At 40.1% G+C, this 22,303-nt stretch overlaps 1 protein-coding gene across 4 annotated transcripts in view; it reads left to right on the top strand.

Moving 5' to 3' along the window:
- TBC1D30 (TBC1 domain family member 30) overlaps positions 1-22,303 on the top strand; it is a 47,988-nt gene that overhangs the window by 4,854 nt on the left and 20,831 nt on the right. For 2 of the 4 annotated variants that reach the window (XM_065743359.1, XM_065743358.1), the window contains exons 3-4: positions 20,721-20,782; positions 21,202-21,267. In XM_065743359.1, the coding sequence (XP_065599431.1) occupies positions 20,721-20,782; positions 21,202-21,267 (128 nt within the window). Of the gene's footprint in view, positions 1-15,642; positions 15,818-20,720; positions 20,783-21,201; positions 21,268-22,303 lie in introns of those variants that run through there. The other 2 variants (XM_065743361.1, XM_065743360.1) reach the window with 2 other exon arrangements.

Genomic DNA, 22,303 nt, shown 5'->3' with positions numbered 1-22,303 from the left:
ACTGAAGTTATATTAATGCGAAGTTCATTAATATTCTCTTGTATTTTTGATGAAGGAATATTTTCAGTAAAACCTTTCACAAAGGATTTAAGTTAGTGCTGTGATACCTATAACAACTTTAACTGTGTTTCTTACTGTCTTCAGAAAGGCTACTAGTATTCTCTGTTGTAGTGCTTAATTAGTAACTGAGGTTGAAGATTGTTATTATTCTGCTGTATCGACTCTGGTATCTCTGGGATAACAATAAATATTTGCTTTCTGTTCTTCCCTTCCCTTTGCATGGTTTGACTTAATGCAGAGCCAGCAGGGGGAGACAGCATATTTTATTTCATGTGGATATTGAGGTCTATCTTCGGTTTTTGTACAGTGGTAGTTTTTGTATCATTTCCTTAAGCATGAAGCTAAAGCTTGACAAATGTGTTTAGGCTGTAACTGGATGAAGAAGAAATGCTGTGGTTGCTTCTTGATTTTCCTAATGAATTATTTTTAATTTAATTCTACTTCATCCTTTGTCCTCGGGAAGCTTTTTGATGGGGAAGGAGAAATGAGAAAGAAACGAAATAATGATAAAATGAAGATGTTACAATTGTTTTCAGTTGTTTGTTCAATTGTTGCTAAGTGTAGGGTAAATTTCCTTCAGAGTCAGTTGCCCACTTGGAGCAGTACATATTTGCTACAATAACAAATTGAATATTTTTATTGGTTTTTAACTGTTGTAATTATCAACAAACAGTTACCTGTGAGGTATAGAGTGCAGACATTGCTACTTATGACTCAAGATGTGGAAATGGCTGAAGATTGGTTAGCAAAGATTTCATAATCTGATCTATGTCCTGTGCTAGTTTGTAGAAAGTGAAGGAATGAGGCAGGAAAAGAGAGATTCTGTATTTAAGAATGCTGGAGCTTGGCTTGTTGAGGCTGGTAGCTGTGAGAATCCCTAGAAAGATCTAACTACAGTGATGAATATGCTGCTATGAAATTAAATAGCACTTGATTATCATATTTCAATCATCTTTAGCCAGCCAAGATTCTGTCAAATCTGAGAACTTGTTCCAGTGCAACAGAAACCTGGTCTGAGAAGAATTGCCTGGGAACAGCATCAGTATCACTATGCACCAGGTCATGGCAAAATGTTTCTGTTAGTAGTTGAGCGTCCTATTTAGTATTTGCTAATGAACATCAGATTGTGTATTCTTGATAACTTCTAGCCTGTGAGACAGAAGAGTGAGTGAGCTCTCACACAATATCAGTTGTGTGGAATGCTGAATGAGATGTTGATTGTTACAAAAACAACAGTTTTGGTTTTTGAATGCTATTGGGAGTTTGCTATCTTAGTATTTTATGCAACTACTTAAACTATTAACACAGAAAGTTCTAGTTGTGTTAAAGGGTGACATAATCAAGACCTGAATAATCCTGGGAACTTTTTAAGGTAGTGAGTTACATGGTTACTTCATTTGATGAGAATAGGATCTTGGAACTGGTATTTGGTGAACTGCACAGCCAGGATGCTGGATCTGAGGGAAGCAGTGTGAGGGGAAGCAGTTTAACTGAGATGCAGATGAAGACTGTTCTGGTTCACTGCTGTTCTGGGCCATTGCTGATCGTGGTATGTTTATTCTCCTATATAACTATCAACTAAGCTACCAGACTTACCATGTAGTTGTTATTGATGGGATGTGCATACATAGTATGGATCTTTTTGCAGAATAGAGGAAGCCAGTGAATGTTGCCGTCTTTGTTCATTTGATGATCAGCAGTGTTAGTAAGCACTGTGGGGAAAGACTATCCTGCTCTGTCTCCAGCCAGTCCTTCAGGATGATCTGTGCTGGTGTGAGTCTGCAGAAGCCTTGTCTGACTAATTTATAATAATTTGTAAAAAGCAGACTGCCATATTCTGTCTCTGATATTCTCCACAATTAAAAACACAGCTGTAGTATAATTTATAGACTACAAGAAATCTGACTGGAATATTTACCAGACTTAGCAAATTGTGGTTGTACAGACTTGGTAGCCCTCAGAAGTCCACTTTGGGATTAATTTAAGTTTACTGACTCCTGAGCTGAAGAAGTTCTTTCCTTTTCTATTGCTGAAAAGGATGTAATCTTGTTGTTTTTCTCTAAAAAGTGAGAGAATGGATTTACTCTGTTTGATCATATCACAACTGAGCATTTGCTGAATATCAAATTCAGAAGATGGCAAAAAAATAATACTTAGTGCAGTACAGAATCTGGAATCCTCACTTTGGGGAAAATTCCACTTTTAGAATACAGCAACAGAAGTATCATGTTCTAGCCTGAAATAAAACACCCACTCACAGAGTCAATTGCTTATGAAGCAAAATTCTGAAAGCTTACATTCTGAGCTGAAATGCTTTGTTGGGATTTCAACACTCCTTGCCTTTTCTCATTTCATCTTATGTAATGGGCTATTTTTTACACATTACAACATTTCATTAAAAAAATAAAGAGTCAAAATGAAATTATATCTTTAGCATTTAGAAAAATATTTTTTGGCCAAGATTTTTGTCATGACTTTGCTCTTCACGGGCTGGCATTTTGTGGTAATTTTCCATTAAAATTTCCAACCAGCTTTGTTACTGGAGATTTTCCTGGGAATATACATTCAGCCATCTCTGCAGTTCTGGCTACTCAGCACTGATGTTGCCAAACTGGTATAGGAGCTGAACAGTTAACACTTATTCTCAAGCCATCTGTTTTCCTTCTGTCTCTTAGGAGATTATATAGGTCCTTACTTTTTATGTGTCTGATATTCCCTACTATGCCTCTTTGTCCCTAGCTCTCAACACTAAATTGTCTTGCCTGTACTGAAAATATGCCCCTGCCAACATATTGTGATTGTGTGTTCTGTCATTAGCTAAAATCTGCACAGTTCTCAGAAATGGCTTACAAGTGGGCTTCTGCAGGATTTAACTAAGAAAACTGTCCTGGATGCTGCTTTGACTAGTGGCAGGATCCAAAAGGAGGATTGCTTTTGTTATAAATGTTGGGGATCCAGTCAAGATCTAGGCACATACACTTTCAGACACTTTGGATTGATGGTATATTGTGCCAGGGATAGTTTGGGAGTTAACAACTCTCATGGTTTGGGAGATAACTAACCTTCACCCAATGGAGTGCAGTGAGACCTGGCCAACCAACCATGACATCCCCCTTCTCTATAGACTGTGGGTCCTGAAAACTTTAGAGCCATACACCTGCATGCTTACTTTTACCCCCATTTTGAATACTTGTCTTGGGAAATGACAGACATCTGGGGTGGGGGTGAAGTGATGCTGAATTCATCTGTGTGTACAGTGTCACGTAGGTACAGTCTCACAGTTGATCTCTGCTGCTCTCACCCTAGAGTAGTCACCACCCAAGCAATGGTTGATGCTTTCACCATCTTAACTTCAGTAAAATTGCTCTGCAACATTTTTATATGATGCAGAAAACTGATGGGTTGTTAACTGCTGGATATGGCTAAAATATATATTACCAGAATAAATACTTACTTATTCTAGATAAGAGTGAATTCAGTGCAACTTTCGGTAAGCAGTAATTTTGCTGCTGAATCTGGACCCATTTTGCAATCACAAGTGCAGGTTGCTCTGTATGTGAACACATAGATTACAGGATCACTAACACATTCTTGTCATACAGTGTTTCTTACGGGATGTGAATATTTGTCATTGTGCTAGCAGCTGTGACAGAAAAAAAAGGCTTGAGATAGTGCTACGCCCGAGGCTCTGTTTATTTTGTATATGCATACAACATTGACTGCTGCCTTTTCCATGTTCTCCTGTGTAGCTGTAGCCCTGTTCCTGTTACAGAGTGATAGCAGACCTCCTGGGATTAGTTTTGTGATGCATGTAGAATTTTGAGTCCAATGAACTATGTTTTTCACGACAGCTGTGCCATGAGAAGTTGATGTGTTGGATAGTACTTGTTACATAAAATGCATGCTGAGTATTAGAAATGTGGATTAATCTGATAGATTATTGCAGATGAATTTCTTTTTTTGGATTATCAAGTGATGCTCTAGTAGTAGCTATATATGAATTTGTCTGAACAAATCAGCAACATCTTTTTTCAATAACGCTATAACTTTGAGAAGTGGTATTGGATCAGCTCAAACTAAGGGGATTCTTCAGTCAGCCAAAGGAAGGATGCTGTTGTTTACTGACAACCAGCAGTCAGAACTGCCTGTTTTCCATCTGCAGTCCCTAGTCAGTCAGTTGTGACGTTAGTAACAACTCTGTCAGACATTGATGTTCTCTCTGTGCATTCAGATGGATACCACATCTGCAGTGAAGTTTGATTGGCCTCATGGTTCCCTGAAGAACTGGAAAAGCAAGGTTTTATTAAGTCGTGCTGGGTATGTTGTGGTTAAATAAGTTGAGATGCTTACTTCTGCACAGGATCAGAGTGAAGCTGAACTCATCCTGTTCCAACCCAGAGAGCCTCCCTGGGGCAGAGAAGTGCCAGGCAGGGTGAGGAGGAGTGGAGTGTGTGGCCTGTCCCAGTAACAGGCTCAGCCCATAGCTCTGTGCAACACAGGCAACAGCGGAACTAAAAGTAGGCATGAGCTTTGCTGTGTCTGGGACATCTGAAGTATAAACTAGGAATTCACGGCTTTAAATGAGAATTTGAGAGGAAGCTGACTGTACAACCAGTGCTGCAAAAGGCCATGTGTGAAGGGGTGACGTGTGGGGAGAGCACGTAATAGAGGTAGCCAGTGTTCATGTTTCATACATCCTTTAGATGTTTCTGATCCAATCATAGATCCTGCTCTTATACCTGCAAGTAGTGAAAACACATGGCATGTATGGGAAACATTGAACATTCAAGATGTATGGGTTTGTTTGTGTGTATGTGCTTCCAGAATGGGTGGCTGTGTGAGTTACCTAACTAATACAGTTGATATGGTCTTTAATCTTTCACTGGAAATACCCTGAGAGAAAGAGCTCTGCAATTAGGTTGTGTATGTGCTCTTTCACACTTGTTTAGCTTAGCAGTACCTACTTTTTTGTTCTTCTAGGGATTATACTTCAGTACAACTAACGTCAGCATCCTTAGTTCTTCTTTTTCCTGATGAAATGCTGTTTATTTATTTATTTTGGAAATTATTGTGACATTTTCAGGAAGGTTGATGGAGCTTCATTGAAAAAGCCCAACAGGGTGCATGGCCTTTAAGCAATATAGGTGTATTTTATCTCTGAATATCACACACAGAATGTTCTTTGGTTGAGTTAGACTTTGAAGAAGAGATTTCCTGGATATTGAAGATCAAATGAAGGATAACAGCTGCTTGGGATAATTAGTGCTAGAAATAGACAGATTTATGAAGCATCAGACAATGCTAGCAGCAATGTTTCTGCACTTCTGTGGGATAAGCTTGAATTTAAAATCAAGACAGTAGAAAAGTGGGCTGTGAATTTAGTCCTTTTAGATTAATGCTTCTGGTTATAATGCTATGCAGCTCTGGAGATTTCCTCAGATTTTAAAATGTTTTGCTCCTTGAGGTTAGTAATAACCTGAATTTGACTTGCTGAGCAGCGAATGAGTGCTCTTCACATACGCTTAAAATTTGCCAGAGAAGTAAAGCCTGTGTTACATCTCCATGTTACATCGTCTTACTGAAACACCTTTGTAAAATAAAAGAAGTATTACAATATTATTACTAAAAATGATTTGTACTATTCATATCTTTCTTAGAAAAAAATTGAAACCTTTTTTTATGTTTTATTTGCAATCAAATTGTTTATAAATTTATATGCCTCTCTAAAATCATAGCAACTTGTTACCAGTCAATGTAATGCTTTCCTTGTCATCTATACAGTACGTATTGCCAAAACACAAAGCGTGAACCATTAGTGGTTCTTGGCTCGCATTAGGCATTATTGATAGGTAACAGTTGGAAGGATTTATTTTCAGTATGTTACTTCTAGTTTCTTGCCTCAACTAGTCATCACCAGCAGCAATAGTGGGCCTTAAAGCAAAATTATTTACCAGTGACTCTGAAGGAATTCAGAACGGGGAGGTAATCAGTACATACAGCTGATTTTTTTTTTTTTTTAATTTTAAGAGAATACTAACCTGAGGAATTAATAATTGTAGTAATACCTGGAGAAGCCCAATGAAGTCAGGAATTTAACTAGCTGACCTCTGAACAAACAAATGGTGAGAGACTCCCTGGGAAAAAAAGCTTATTATAAGAGTGGGACACCCAAAGGCTTTCACGTTTGAAGGAGCAAAGTGAATTGTCTCAAGCTACAGCAGCAGTAAATGATCAATCAGAGCTTTGCTGTTACCAAAATTCACACTTATATGGTGTTATAAATAATGAAAATCAATTTTAGTGGATCAGGCTTCTGCACTAAAAGCAGCTTTGATTATTCATAAACATATTCAGTTCAGGAAACTTAACCTTTGAGAATTCATTATAAACTGAAACTTTAACTGAGTAAAAAAAGCTTTGAATAGTAACATGGTCATGACTGATAACTATTTTCTTCTCTCTCATGTGCTTCATCAAAAGCCTGTTGCTCTAGCAAACTTGTTTGAATGCTTGATGTACTCTTGTTTTGTTTTGTTTTGTTTTTTCAGGAAGTGGGAGGTGGTAGTTTGGAGTTCCTTTGCTTTAAGTTAGTCACTTCCTTTATTGGCAGTTGCAGAAGTGCTCTGTGAAGCTATGGCCCGTGTGGGAGATGGGAAAGGGAATTATATGGTGTGGAGGTTTGCAGTAGTTTCATTTACAAACAAAATGCAATGGGAACATGTCAATTTCGTAGAGAACTAGTGGCATCTGCAAGCAGCAACTGATGTATATGTGATCAAAGGTCTTGAGTGCTAGTGGATGACTTCCATGCTGACCGATTGAGATTTGCAGTCCTACGAAATCCATTAGCTTCTGTTGGAGTGAATACCATTTTCCCCTGCAATCCCAGAAAGGGTTTTGTTTCCATTCCTCTGTGATGAAACTCCATCTGTGGTGGCCATATGCTGTGAAAGGGAGGATTCTTTTGCTTGAAAATAGGAGTCTTATCCTTGGGCAGTGCAGGGACAATGTCTTTTTGCTACATCAAACTTTGAATCTTTCAGGCTTGGTCTTTGATAGAAGTTCTTAGCATTACTGCAGATAAGAAATTGTATCTAAAAACTTTGTGTATAAGCATGGTCCTATCTCCATAGTGCTTCACAGCCCAAAGCAAAGATGTTTTTTTATTAGTCTTTTTTCTAACTTAGGTGATCGCTTTACAGTCAAAGATCTTTGAAAGTGTTATTTTTGTGGACAAATCTTGTCTCGGAGACATACTGGTTTTGCTTTCATTAGTTTTGTTAGGAGGATTAAAATCTTACTGTTTTTGAAGTAGCAGTTCAAACCAATCAAGTTGTAAATCTACAATGATATTCAATTTCTATGTTAGATGCTGAGCAAATAATCAAATTCTAATGAGGCAAGAGCACCTCTGTTTGAGAGCTGAGAGCCTTCAATATACTGTGACCTCTGTTCTGTAAGTATTTAAACATGTCTACAAGTAAAAACTGTCAAAATAATAGTTTTTTGTTTTCTTTTTTTTTTTTTTTTTCGTGTATTGCATTAGTCTTTTCTGCTGATTTGGTGGTTAGCTGTTTTTTTTAATGATCATGTGACTTTAAGTGGGATTCTTGGGTATACTGTATACTGTATATACTGGCCAAGACATACATTTGCTTTCCATTGTTTAGAAAGGCAAGGGAACATTTCTTAATTTTTATGTCTATCAGCAATGTTTTTAGGTAGGCCTCTTCAGTGATTTTTCTTAGTGTGTCTCTTATGAAAATTGTATTATTTTTCAGTAGAGCCAGATGATTTCTCTGACAAAAAACAGCATTTGCTGAGACATTCTATTTAAAATGTTCTCCATATGTATTTTATCGGGCATAAGGGCATTGCTTTGACTTTTATTCCACTTGCTGAGACTTTATGCTGTTTACTACTGCAGTTAAAATGTTTTGTTACTATAGCAATGCCTGCATGACATGTCTTTTTACCTTGCTCATGAAATGCAAATATCTGCTTAATGTAACTGCATGTGATCTGCTTTACTTTTATAACCAGTGCGTAAATTAGATGAGTGAAATAAATTGACTTTCACTCCTTGCCTCACAACAATTTTCTTTATTTCCTTCATCAGGACAGTACTGATAGCTGTGTTCCTCAAATGGCAGTGATGACTTCAGAATTAATTTGTGTAGTTGCCCTAAGTTAGGAAAAGATAAACTTGGATGCTGTTGTTCACAATTCCCCTTCCCTTCCCCTTTTAACTTCACAACATGAAAAGATCCATATCACTGACTTATCTATCACTTCTTTGATCCATATCACTGTTGATCAACAGCTAGTTGGAACCGTTTGGGACACTGAACATTTCCTAAACTCTTTTTCTGATGAGTATACTTAAGATGTTTTAGAAGATGTGGTATCTACAGAGAGTTAACTGAAGACTTATTTCTACTGTGAAGCCTACAGAAATATAATAGCAGCTCTTCTATTCTGACTACTGCTACTATCCATCATGCTTACCAATACAACCTTATTGTCTCTCCATACTCCTCTATATGCTCCTGTGTTTTCTTTTATTTCTTTCTTTTAAAGCAGGCATACTCTGTTGTTGTAATTGTATAGTGCCTACTCCAATATAATGCTGCAGGCCAGAATCACAACTTATGGGTGCTGTGGTGATATTCTTTACAGAATATCAGGCTTATTCAGTTGTGCAAGTTTGTTGCCCTCTATTCCTGGCCTAATAAGGGGAATTAACTTATTGCTGTCCTGTAATCAAGCAGTAGTATATTTAAAACCCTTTTTTTTCCTACAAGGACAATTCTGAGTTAAATCTCTGTCTTGTCCTTTCAGTGCAGCCATGAAACACTATGTTAAGGTAAAGGTTTCCCAATCGCATCAGATTTGTAACGTTATGTTTTCTTTCCTTCCAAAAATATTTGAGGTGCTTTTGATCTGTGGTATATGATGTTTATGAAGCATAAGTTGTTTTCTGCTTTTCAGAAATTCTTTCAGATCTCTCATGTTATACTCTAGGAATGGGCATTTCCCATTGATGGGCCTGGAATGAATTTGGTCACTCTTTGTACATAACCTGCTGGCATGGGTTGCTGTCACTGTGTGCACAGTGTTGCTGTGTTATCAGCAAATGTAGTTTTTCCATCCTCAAAAATGGTTTTGTCTAGAGACTGCAGATGCTGCAGGAAATGAACCTTTTTAATAGTGTGATTGTGAGAGCTGGTGACATAGTGAAAAGAGTTAATTTGTGACAGATTGCATTTGAATATTAACATAATTCCTAGCTTTCGGTGTGACTGTGTTGTATGGACGGGTCTCCTAAAGGACTCAGGAAATTGGGGTCTTTGTGTGGGTTTGGGGAGATGTAAATGTGCAGTTCTGCTGTTTCCCTTAGTGAGTCCTGGTACTGTATGCCTGCCAAGTCCTTCTGCAGCTCCCTTGTTCATAGAGATAGCTACATCTTCACAAATGGAGAGAGGCTACGGGTGGGTTCAAGAGGGTTACAAGTGTGTCTGTACTTTTGGCTTATCAGCCTGTGATACTTCTAAGGGCTTTCACATTCTCACTCATGTAATCCAATTGCATAAGCATTGTTTGTGCTACTTTGAGAACAATATGGGAAGCAAGGGACCTGCAGCCTACCTTACCTGCACTGGTTGACTGCCTATGAAGTGTAGTACCTCTCTAGATAGGAAATGGGTCATCACAGCTTCATCCCATTCTGCTAGAAACTGCTTTCACAACAGATTTACAGGTGTCTTCATTACAGATGGGTGATTTTTGAAGTCTTTTCATTGATGATGCAGAAGTTTGACATGCTTCTCAGGCATACTGATCTGCCAAAAATTTGAAGAAGCAGTGTTTTATAAATATAATTCAGCTTGTGAATAAACTTACTGGTGTAACTGACCCTTACTCCAGAAAGATAAATGTCAGCACACATTTGTGAGTAGGTGGTGTAGGGGCCAAGGAGAGCTGGCTGAATCAAAGGGAACTTCTCTTTCCCTTTGCCTTTCAAGCCCTAGTAAACACATGTAATATGGAAGGCAAGAGTGGATAGTGTGGGTGGAGGGAAGGGAGAGAATGACCAAGAAATAATACCTTGTATCATAGTGAATAATCTTCCTCTCAAGTTCTCTCCTGGCCCAATTGCAATTATAGTAAGCTGAAGGATCCCATAGTGTATATACATCTGGGAGTTTCTTACCACAGCAGTCTAGAGGATCAATTTCCAAATAAACACTACAGTAAATGATGCTGTCTTAGTTGTGTTCTCTAGGTTAAACCTCAGTAGATAGAGCTAAACAACATGCAGCAATATTCTCTTTCAGTCATCTTGGCTATAAGCAAAGCCTTGTTGCCAGGGAGCTCTTTACTAAGAATTCCTGAGATTTCCTCTACTTCACCTTGAGTTCTTAAATAAAGAACAACTGGGCTGTGTTAAGGGCTTTCTTCAAAATAAGGCACTGTTAAAGAGTACTTAATTTTTAAGAGTGCTGTCAGCATTTAAAGGGGAAAACAAGAAGGGTGTGTGCAGTCTAAAGGAAGAAGTAGCACTGGGCTAGAACTGAGCATGTGGGGATTTGTTCCTCAGTTCTGCTGCACGCTTCCTGAGACTAATCATTTAAGTCTTGACTTTCCATTTCTGAAAATCATATATACTGTTTCCTGTCCATTGAGTAGTTCATATTTGCACTGAATAACTTTTTAACAAGGATTGGCTCTCACTCTTTTCTTTTTAATTTTTTTTCCCTATGATATCTAATACAGGACAAAGCAAGGTCCTGGCCTTTTTTGTCACATTTACGTACCAAATACTAATGAGTGGAAAACCTTAAAATATTAATGTTGTGGTGACAATGGTGTGTCAACACACTGAAGCATTTTCCGGAGCTCAACCTACGGAAAGTACATAAGGTGAACTTCTCTAGACACAAAGACAATAGCAGAACTTCTATTTTTGTTCAGACTCTGTCACTTTCCTTTGTCCAGAGAAGACAACCCTGGCTGACATATGAGAGTAGAGATTGGCTTAGTAACAGAGCTGACTCTGTTAGTCCAAAATCTTTCTTTTTTTTTTTTCCTGTGTTTACAATATTTCCTGTGATTGTAAAATGAATCTGACCTTCTTTACCCATAGACTCCCTTTTCCCATGCTTGTGCAACTACGTCCACGCAGAGCAGTGCTGCAGGCTCTGTTGTGCTTGGTTGTCCACACAGCAGCTGCAGCCAGTTGGTGCATAAAAGCATCTGCTCGCCTGTGCTGTCTGAGGTAGGAAGTCCCAAACAGAGCCTGAAGAGCAGTACTGCAAATGCAGGAGGTGATGCTGTACGTGCAGGCTGGGGTGGGAGGAGTGCTGGACCACCTGGCAGGTGCTCGTGTTCAAGGACACGCACTGCTGCAATGCTCATGCCCCTTCAGTGCCAAAGATGTAGCTAGCCAAAAGCCTCTTCTCAGGCTGTCAGATGAGTTATGCTTGTTTTACATCATGGCATGAAGCTGTCATGACAATTTTTTAGGTACTAACTTCAGCTTGCTTCAAGAGCCTGTATTGGATCAGAGTGGCTTTTAGAATAAAGCAAAAAGATACTGTTTTTGGCAGGAGGGTTGTTTAATAATAGAACTCCCATAGAATTGGATAGGCTAGAAATGTTGTGCTCCAGTGGAGAAGATGGTTTAATGGAGTAAGTGTATTTAAAATAGTTTTGCTTCCTGGGAGAACTCAAAATGTCTTATCCTGTCATCCTTCAAAAGTGGACACATTTCATTCCACATTTTCTCCTAGATACTATAAACTGATAGTGCTTTTATTTTTTTTTTTTTGTTTGGTTGGTTTTTTTCCTCTCTTGATACTCATGATGAATTAGAGTGCACATCAGAATGTGTGTTGGTATGGATTTCAAATTTATTGATTTACTATTTGAGCTATTTGAAGCCAAATGGTAATGGGATTATGTTTTACAATTACATTTTGTGGACTCTTAAAGATATTACACAGAGTTCTGTACCTTGGCAGGCAATTGGCTGATGATGAGGTTAATAAATGATGTGATTGTAACACACATTTGCCATGATATTATTGATATGTATGTGCCATCTAATGATTGATGTACCAGCAGCTAGTGCATCAGTGCTGTCTAAACATACTTTCTAAAACGTTCTGGGATGAAATATAGTATGAACATACTTTAACTGCTTTTTTAATTGTGATAACTGAATAATGCATAACACTGTTGAGAGAAGAAGTTTTAGCGTAAGTCACATTTGAGGCTTAATATTTAACTTAATGGTAAATGTACTTCCATTTGGATGCTAGGAAGGTGTTCTAGTGCCTTCTGTTTGACATTGTATACAAGGCAGGGCATTCTTAAACCTTCCTGCCTCTTGTTTTGATGGCTTAACCAGGAACTCCCCCAGAGCTCCCCTTTTCTCTTATATGTTTATATGCAGTACAGTTCTATCAGCTCCTGCTTTTAAACAGATCAACATGAATAGTTGCGTAGGTACTAAAAGGATTTTCATCGCATTTAAAAAATAAAATTTTCCTATAAAATAAAAGTTGCTAGTTAAATATTTTGCTAACACAGGTATCCCAAAGCATGGCAAAGAAGCTTTCCCAGACTTTGACTGTTTAATCTTTTACAGAGGTGTGATGCAAATGAAAATTACAGAAGGTCTGTATGCTTCCATAAAGGAAGGGTATGAAATGTCAAAACGCAGTGACCCAGCTGAAAATTGCTTATGATTTTTAGTCTTTTGGTTATATTTAGTCTTCTTCATGTATGTTGTATGAGAACAAGTGAAATGTACTTCCCAGGAGTTCTGGATTTGAGTAGCTAAAGCTTCATGCAGGAAGATGTATCCTTCTCTTTAATTGCAAGATGGCTCTGCAGCCCCATTCTGTCACTGCCCTGTCTGCCGATATTTGTTTTCCCTTTCTAGCTGCATGTCTTGAACCTCATTATCCCAGTGCAGATAGAAGGGAACTGGGATGGTGAACAGTGAGGAGTAAGGTAAATAGAGCAAAGTAGGTTTTTCAATGTCAAAACCTGCTGGTGATTATAGGACAGTTCACCAGAAGGCAGACTGTGGGAACTGAGTGAGTTATACTTGTCATGGAGGATTTCTTAAGAGGTATCCTCAGACCTTTAAAGGGCACAGTTAGCAGGTGATGATGAGACTGCAAAGACATACCAAATGAAAAGTTTTTTCAGAAAGTGAGTGTGTTGTGTGGGATGGAATAAATGAACTGCAGGAGGGAAAATTAAAGGCTCAGACTGATAATTACGAAGTATGTAGAGGTGAAGTAACTGGACCAGCCAAAACTCATCAGTTTATTTATTTATTAATCATCTCTGAGCACCATCTGGCTTGCTGGTAATTGTAGCTAAGGACTTGTTGACATGGCCAGCCTTCTATGACTTTGTGGAGCAAACTAGATTAATGGTGGATGGTGACTTATTTGGTTTTAAAATGTTGCTTTTACCCCAGCTTGAAGCTGGTGATTTATCTGTGAGCTTTATTGTCTCTATGCTTTGAAATTTCCTTGCAATTGAAGACTATTAACAACTTAGTGGTGAATATGGCAAATTTATACTAGCTGCTGATATGCAGTGTCATGATTAGATGTCTGCAAGTCCAAGGAGTGGGAAAGAGAATACCTGGCACTGGCAAATCAGAGGCTTTGCCTGATCAGTGTTTTTAAAATAAATAAATAAATAAAGCCATCTATTTTTCTAGAAGCTTGGCTTAATGTATGTAGACATATACATAATGGGAAGCTTATCTGTGTCTCTGAAATCCATTTGAGCTAAAGATCCAGTGAGTCATCAAACCCATTAGTGTGTCTTGGCTTTTTCATTTTGTCTCTTAAAGTTCATTTTTTGCATTTTTCTTAAGAGTAATGATGCATTAATAGGATGGCATGTGGGCAGGTGTCCTTAGTGACATGCTGGTCCTAGAAAGTGTCCACTCACAGGGTGATTGTCCTGTTTGTTTCTGGGTTTTCATAGAGCAACAGGATGACAAGTAGGAAAAACCACAGTAACAAAGACTCTGTACTCTCACTTTGCTCGCACAGAAGCAGCTGGTTATCCTCATCATTTAAGTATTGATGTCTTTCTTAGAGATGACTTGTAGTTGTTTAACAACTGGAGGTGAGATATGGTTATTGTTGATTTGGTGAGATGACCTCAGTCATGTCCCGAAACTTTGATACTGATCAGTTGCCAAAGTCATTGAATTAGCCAGTCTTGGAATGATCAAAGAAGGATGTGATACCGTATACTTTGCATACAGTGCCAAAGGAAGAGGAGAAAAATACTAGATTATGTGGTTATTTCTGTATTTAAGTACTTCTGCTGCAGTCCCACTGGTACAATCTGTACACCTAGGGAGATTAATTCGTTTCAAATTTTATGCTTTAACCACTAAATCATCTCCAGCTGGCACTGAAATAAAGTGATTTGCATCATCTACATCAGCAGGGAAGTGTCACCTTTGTTAAAAAAAGAACCACCGACACACAGACTTAATTATCTATTCAGAGTGCATGCGAGCTGGCAGCTCAAGTGTAGTGACTTCTCTGCAGAACTGAACCAGATATTTAAAGAGGCATGAACAAATTCACACTCCTCTGCAAAAATAACAGTAGTTTCTAGATATAGTTGTAACTTCTAGATCAGCTATAACTATTGCTTTTAAAAAGCTTTTTTTGTTTTGTTTTCTTGGTGTATCCTTTATGCCGTTGGCTTTACTGCTTAATGTGTTGCCAGTTTTCAGAATGCATCTGGCAAACATGTTTAATAAAAGGAGCAAATGGCTGTTCCAGAACTGCAGCAGTGGACAGGCGGGTTCGGACTTTGGGGAGCTTGGTCTTTGTGTTTGATTCATATGACATAGTTGTAGTCGTAAAGTAACCTCAGTTGGAAGGACCCACGGGGAGCATCAAGTCCAACTCCATGGTTCATCTCTCCTTGGAGCATCGGCTGCCTTTGGGTGGTAAAAGCTGTTAGCGTTTTGAATGCTTCCCGTTGCTTGTCAACCAAACCAAGAGCTTGAAATTTTGTATCAAATTATTTTAAGATGCTTTTGGGTCAAATACAAGCGCTTAAAGCCGCAGCTAATCGTGCTGTCGAACACTTTCCTTTTTGAAGTGTGGAGTAGGAAGTGAGTTTGTAATTCGGGGTCATACGAACGGCATACGAATATGTGGTTTTACTCGGGGATGCTGAAGGCGGGTGAGCTGGACAGCTCCCCGCGGGACTCGGGAGAGCCCCTGGCGCTCCTTCCCGGCTCCGTCCCGCCTGCCCGCGGCACAGCCGGAGCGGGGCCGCCCCTTGATGTCTGTGCGGAGCTGCAGCATCCAGGTGGTGCTGGAGGAGGTTTTCAGGCGCTGATGCGAGGATTGTGGGCGGGAGCAACTCTCTCTTTATCCCCACCTTCTTTTTTTCTCCTCTCCTCGTCCTCCCTCTTTCTCCCCGCTCCTCTGCAGACCCCCACTGGCTCAGAGAGCCGCTGCCGCCCTCCCCTCCCCCCACGCCATGCCGCCGGCCCGCAGCCCCGGGGCAGCTCTCTGAGCCGCGGGCACCATGCGGCAGGAGCGGCTGCCGGGCTCGCTGCGGCGCGGCGGGCGATGCCTGAAGCGGCAGAGCTCGGGCGGCGGCGTGGGCACCATCCTCAGCAACGTCCTCAAGAAGCGGAGCTGCATCTCCCGCACGGCGCCGCGCCTGCTCTGCACCTTGGAGCCAGGTACTGCAGCCGAGCGGCGGCCGTAATCCCGTAAGCCGCTTGGCGGGGGCGGGCAGGCGGCCGAGCCAAGCCGGGCCGAGCCGAGCCGGGTCGAGCCGGGAGGACGCAGCCGGACGCGATGGGGGCCGCGGGTAGGCGCGGCGCGGCGGCGGCGGCACCGGACCGCGGCAAATGGCCGCCCGGGCCCGCGCGGGGGTGCGGGGTCGGGCCGGGCGCCTTCGGGATCCGCCTCGGGGCTCTCCCGGGCCTGCGAGGCCGTAGCGGGCTGAGGCTCGCCCCGCGCCGCCTCCTCCCGCCCCTCCGGCGCCCGCCTTCCCCGTGTGACAAAGCGCAGCCCCGCTAGCCCGCTGCCGGCTCCCCGAGCCCCTCCCGCAGCCCGGCCTTTGTCTGCGTCCCGCGCAGCCGAGGGACGTGCAGCTGCGGCTCCGCAGCTTTCTTCAGCCCCGGCGTCTCCTGAGCTGCGGTGGTCGGACGGGGGTGGGGAAGGACGCGCTCCAAGGGGACGGGCGCTCAGCAGAGACGCTAAGGGTGATCGCTGCTGAACGCTAGGTTGGGGTTGGTCGTCTTCAGAATGGTGGATCTCTGAGTTCCTACGAGGTATTGGAAATCTAGATTCACTTTATAGTGTCAAGCTGTCAAATGTAGAGAAAGCACTGTTATCTCTTGTCTTATCTCGGGCCTGCAGAAAATATGTAAGCCTGGAAAAACCCGTAGCAATGCACAGCAATGCAACAACATCTGGATAATAATACTGTTACTTATGCTCCTGTGGGGACCTGGAGAGACAATTGGAATCTCAGCCACAAAGGCTGCAGTCCTAAGGCTGATTCAGCGTACTGCTCAGTGTGGGTAAATACAGTGACGTCATTCAGGATGCACACTTTCCTAGAGTGGTGGAGACAGGGAGCCTAACGAGCCCTTAAAAAATGAATACAATTAGTTAAATTTTGTTCAGGTTTTCTTATTGTCTATGTATGTCTGTAGTGTGAAGTTTATGTGGTCCCCAGTTGTTGGATGTACTTTGTTAATTCCCAGTGAGCTCTAATAGCAGCTCTGGCTGCTATTTCTGGTTTTGCAGGTCAAAATATATGTTCTAAGAAAAATTACAGGGTAAGACTAAGAATCTTACTATTTCTGAAACAGCAAGGAGCCATAAGGTGGTAGTTTCTCTTGCCATTGCTGTCCCCAGATTTGGTATCCCGCTGCACAGAAAGCTGCCGAGGGCCCTTTTCTTCATTTGTTTTTTATAAAATATTTGTTTTCTGTTTGAGAAGTTTCAACATCTCCCTTTAAGTACAGGCAAAAGCCTACTATTATGTGCTTTGTACGTTTGAAGCTATGGCTCTTTAGGTTGCATCAGAAGAGAACATCTTCCTATGTGTTACTGTTTTAATATTTCTGAAACGTTCTCAGACTTTGTCTCTATCCCTTTTGTTTCATGGAGCTGAGGAGTGAAGATTCAATTCATTCAACCAAGTGCTTGGCTGAATGCTTTTTTAGCTCCTGTGGCTTATTACGTGGTTGTATGCTCCACTTTGGTCATGCAGTGGGAGGCTTGAATATATATTTTCCTTCTTTGTGCCTTTTGTTATGGGGTTTCATAGTGTATTTTACATGGGAAAGCTAACAGTCCTGATTTTGTGTTTTTCTTGTGTTTCGTGGGTATTTTTATTAATGAGTATGTGTGGGGTTGTTTTTACTTTCTTTCTTTCTTTTTCTTTTTAATCTTTTTTCATTAAATTGCTTTCCAAATAGAATTTTTGCAGTTGTTTCTGGTGATCAGGTTGCAAGGACATAGAACAGGCCACATTCTGGCATTCGTATACCCTTCAGAAATTTAATCGATGCCAAACAACCATACTTCTGTGCATGCTTGTATTTGTGGAGCTGGTTAGTTCAGATATGTTCCCAACACATTCCTGCCTACGTGGGCTATTTTTTTTTTTTTTTAGCTATGAAGCGTCATTTGCAGAGGTGATGTGTAGTATGCCGAAGGGCACTATTAGACTTGGCTTGATTTTTAAAAAGGGCTACATTGTGCTTATGGTGCTTACAGTCCACAAGAGTAGGAACTACTGCTGTGCTCAGGGTACATTTCAACCAGGCTGTCCATGTGGAGGAACTGATAAGAGAAGTTCCCATTAAGCTTCAGGGGATCAGGAGTCTTTTCTTGCAGAGGAAATATGCTTATATCATACAATAGTGAAAAATGTGGCCCAGACATAAAGGGTGGACAAAAAGGTGCAAAACCAGTGAAAATGGGTGCAGAGGGTCTGTGGCAGGGTTTGATAGAGATGTGGGGAGCTGAGGAGGAAAGAAGGTATTGTGGAATTTAGGCTGGTGGGAAGAAAGCAACTGAATGCAGAACTAAAGGGGGTCAGTGTTCAGATGTAGCATACAATGGAAGTTTATGGGAGAAAAGACTGTAGGAAGAGTTCTGGACATCACTGGCCTTCTAGGGCAAGAGTGAGCAGGATGAAAAGGGTGACAGAAGTGAGGGCAAAAGGAGAAGTACATGCAAGGGTGGAAAACTTGTTAGGAGAAGGGAAAGGACAGAGATAGAAAGGTTTGAGGAACCATCAGAGGACGAGCTAAGGATAACAGTTAATCTCCTTGAGAAGTGCTCAAGTCTAGGGACAAATTTAGTGAAGAATGCAGAAATTGCACGTACAGAGATGGTTCCCATAGCAGAAGCAAGTAACAGGCAGTGAAGTGCTGCTGCCACCTGGCTGGCTGCATTCCTGCGGGTACCCCAGGAAGCTTCTGGCTGGGCTGTCTTTTCCTATCTCTTTTGCCCTTGAAATCTTTAGGAAAAAAATGAGCACCTCTGTCACCACTGTTCATATTGCAGCTTCTTTTCTCCATTTACCTGCTGCATTTTTATTGAAGAAAGTTATATTTTTCTGGTTTTAGGAAGTCTAATTTCTTTAAAATGAACAAGCATGCGGGACCATCCCTGTGTGTTCTGTGGCTCACTTCCTATGCTTCTTGCCTCTCCTCTGTCATTAAACATCATATCATTTGATTTAGTTAATATTTCTGCCTGGCAACTGGGAACAAATAAGGGGTCACAGACTTCATGGCTATATGAAGTAATATGGTCGTAGTTATAGTACATGGCCTGACCAAGAGACCCCTTGTCATGCTGCAGAGAGGCTTAGTCACATGCTCTAGCCCAGTTTTACCACATAATGTTAGTCTAACTTCTAATTATTTCACACCTGTCTTAATTGTCAGCTATGGAATGGTAAACTCATAGATTCAAGGGACTTGCCTGTGTTTCTGGTTGCATCTTTCTTTAGAGAAGTTTTTAAGACAAAGAGAGAAGATGTTAACTGAGATGTGATTAAGATGTAGTTGTTGAGTTGGAAGTGAAAATATGATTATTTTGGAAGATATCAGGCAATGTTGGATAACATGTCAGCTGTTACCATAACAAAGGAGTCCTTGATCACAATATCTTTTTATGTGTAGTAGCCTTTTCCAATACTTGCCACCACATTGCTTGGGGATGAGAATCACTTTTTCACGTTTACAGCAAATGTGATATGATTTTATCTTAGTAGCTTACTAGCATTGTTACACTGTTCTGAATTATTATGAAAAGATTTATGTGTTAGGAGTCCCTGCTGAGCACCATGAATTTATTGGGAAGAAATACTAATAAACACTTGCTTCCAGGAATATTTTTCAAGGCATTTGTATTATGCTTTGAATCTTTTGTTTTGCTAAATCTGACAAGCATGTCTTTTAAATCTGAAGCACAGGAATGAAAGCCTCAGTCCCCTGGTCTCAATAATGCAGTACTAAATTATACTTATGTGTGTGTGTGAATTTTCTTTTTTATCTCTCCCCTGCCAACATAAATAAATAAATAAATAAATAAAAGGCAGCCTTGAAGGAGAAAGCTTTGTCTCTCTATGTGTTGCCCTTATATATAGGCATTAAGGTTTTTTAGTTGCTTATTACCTCATGCTAATTTACTTATCTCTGTTTGCACATGTCAGTATGCAAATGCTGAAATACATTTAATATTCCAGAACTAGCAGATGCCACTACAGTTTAGGTTTTTACAGACTCACAGGCTTAGTGAAGCACTTCGAAGCACTGAGTATTACTGGTGAGTTGATTAGCATGGATTTTATTTACATAAAACCTTGTAGGATTAGTGGTGTTTTTTTTTTTTTTTTTATTAAGACTATTAAAATATGTATGTAAAAATGTTAGCATTGATGTTCAGGAAAACTGTGATCTATACGTAACATTTAAATATGGAGCAAGGCATGCTATTAATTTATGGGGGGAAAACAAAGGCTTCGTTCTGAAAGGTTAATAGGGGTATGGTGTAGCGCGGCGCTGTTCAGCACCGGAGCAATGGACAGCGGCATGGGACGGACCGAGGAATGGTAGAGCCAAACTGAGCAATGCAGAGCAGAGTGCGAGTGTTACTGTTCTTCATGTTGTGGCATAGCAGATGCCATACTCAGGGTCCAGTGTAGGTCAGATTTGATATTTCGTGTAATGTACTTTTTAGGCATATTTGCTAATATTCTGTATAACAGCTTTCATAGACTGCTCTTACGGCCAATATAAAGGTGTTCATGGTAGTTTGCAATGACCTGGTACGGTTTTCAAAACAGCAAACAATGTGATAATTAGTGAAATGAATTATGCTGAACTAAAACATTAATTTGAAGAGGACATGTCATTTTGAAAACATTTTGTCTGTGTGCTTGTGAACATATGCCTTGAGTCCCCTGTGAAGACAATAAATTGCAGAAACAGATTAAAATATGATTATTCATACACAGGTAGCTGAAGTTCTGTGATCTTATTTGAACTAGTTTTATTTCTGAACTAAATGAAAATAATGATCATAACTATTTTTCCTTTTTGTTTCTAGGAGTTGATACGAAATTGAAATTCACTCTTGAGCCATCTTTAGGTCAAAATGGTTTTCAGCAGGTAATTTGATTAATTGCTAGCTGGGCTTACAGAGGGCTGGGCTCCCTTCGGCTGAAGTACTTGCCCTAGTTAAAAACTGCATCTGTCATCATATCAGTGTATTATTTGCTATTACATGAAGAATTGTTCCATTAGTATTTGGAAGGTGCAATAGGTTTTCTTTTTTTTTCCTTCCAGAAATCTCTTCCATCTTTGTGTCCTATAATGTTATAGTGTTGTTATATCATTCAGTAATTAATCTGTATTTTCCCTATAAATTCATTGAACAGTTAAACTCTAAAAAGCTTTCAGTAAGATGAAATGAATGCGCATGTCTGCAGTATTGTAGATATTGCAATATTTCTGCATTAAGCTAATGGTAAATTTTTACCTGGTTTTTGTATTTATTTTTTATTTTTATTTTTATTTTTTGCTTTTAGTGGCATGATGCACTCAAAGCAGTGGCCAGGTTGCCAACAGGCATACCAAAAGAATGGCGGCGAAAGGTAGGTGGGCCTGTATGCAGCGTTCAACACATCACCTTTGAGTTTCCAATGAAAGATGAATGAGATGAACAACATCAATATTATTCATGTTTTTCAACAAATATTTGGAAATTTCAAGTGTGAATTTTACTGGGATTTTACCAAGTTTAAACTTGTTTTATTGCTTTCTTCAGCAGAATTTGAAGTTCCCTAGCCCACAAATAAATTATTCATCTTTCTTAAAAACTAGATGAAACACACAGTCTCAGCTTTAAAGATGTAGTTCTACTCAACAGACTATTTTTAAAGCTTTTTAAAATACGTATCTGGTTCCATATATTTTTGATGCATCAGGTGATTTTCCTTCCTCTTCTCTTCTTGCTATGTTTCCAAATTGTAAAATGCGGAAGGAAACTTGAGACTGTAAGTGGTATTGTTTCCCTAACACCACTACCATTATATGTTTTGTTTACAGGCCCATTTAATTATTGTATCAACTTAATAATCTTTTTGTTTCCTGAGAAGTTCTTGTCCCACACTTCAGTAAGCCTTCTACAACTGCCATTTCAGCTTTTTTTTGTTTGTTTGTTTTTGTGGTGCATTAAATCACAGAATGGCTGAGGTAGAAAGGGACCTTCGGAGGTCATTTAGTCCAACCACTTCCTCAGTGGTTATCAAGAGTAGGTTGCCCAGGACAATGTCCAGATAGCTTTTGAATAGCTCTGGAGATGGAGACTCCACAGCTTCTGTACAGACTGTGCTTTTCACTGCTGTTCCTTGTTTTTCCAGTGGTACTGATACCAAAATTATGGAAACATTCTATGTTTTGGCAGCATGCTGATTGCTTTCTTTGTTGACGGTGGAAGGGGCAGAGTGACATCTGCATTACTGCTATGGCATGTGACATCTACTGTCCAGAGTGGGCAGAGGTAGACAATCCAGTCAAGCATCAGTAAAATAATATCAGTGCCAAATACTGCTGGGAAGTAGAAAAACATTAATCTTCTATATGGTGACTTTTCAAAAGTGTGGGATGGCATGTTTAAATGCAGAAAAT

This window comes from Cyrtonyx montezumae, unplaced genomic scaffold (assembly GCF_038088225.1).
Source record: "Cyrtonyx montezumae isolate F1298 unplaced genomic scaffold, pur_monq_1.0 scaffold_3, whole genome shotgun sequence".
NCBI lineage: Eukaryota > Metazoa > Chordata > Aves > Galliformes > Odontophoridae > Cyrtonyx > Cyrtonyx montezumae.
The sequence above is the reverse complement of the archived record's forward strand: the minus strand, read 5'-3'. Positions and strand labels throughout refer to the sequence as shown.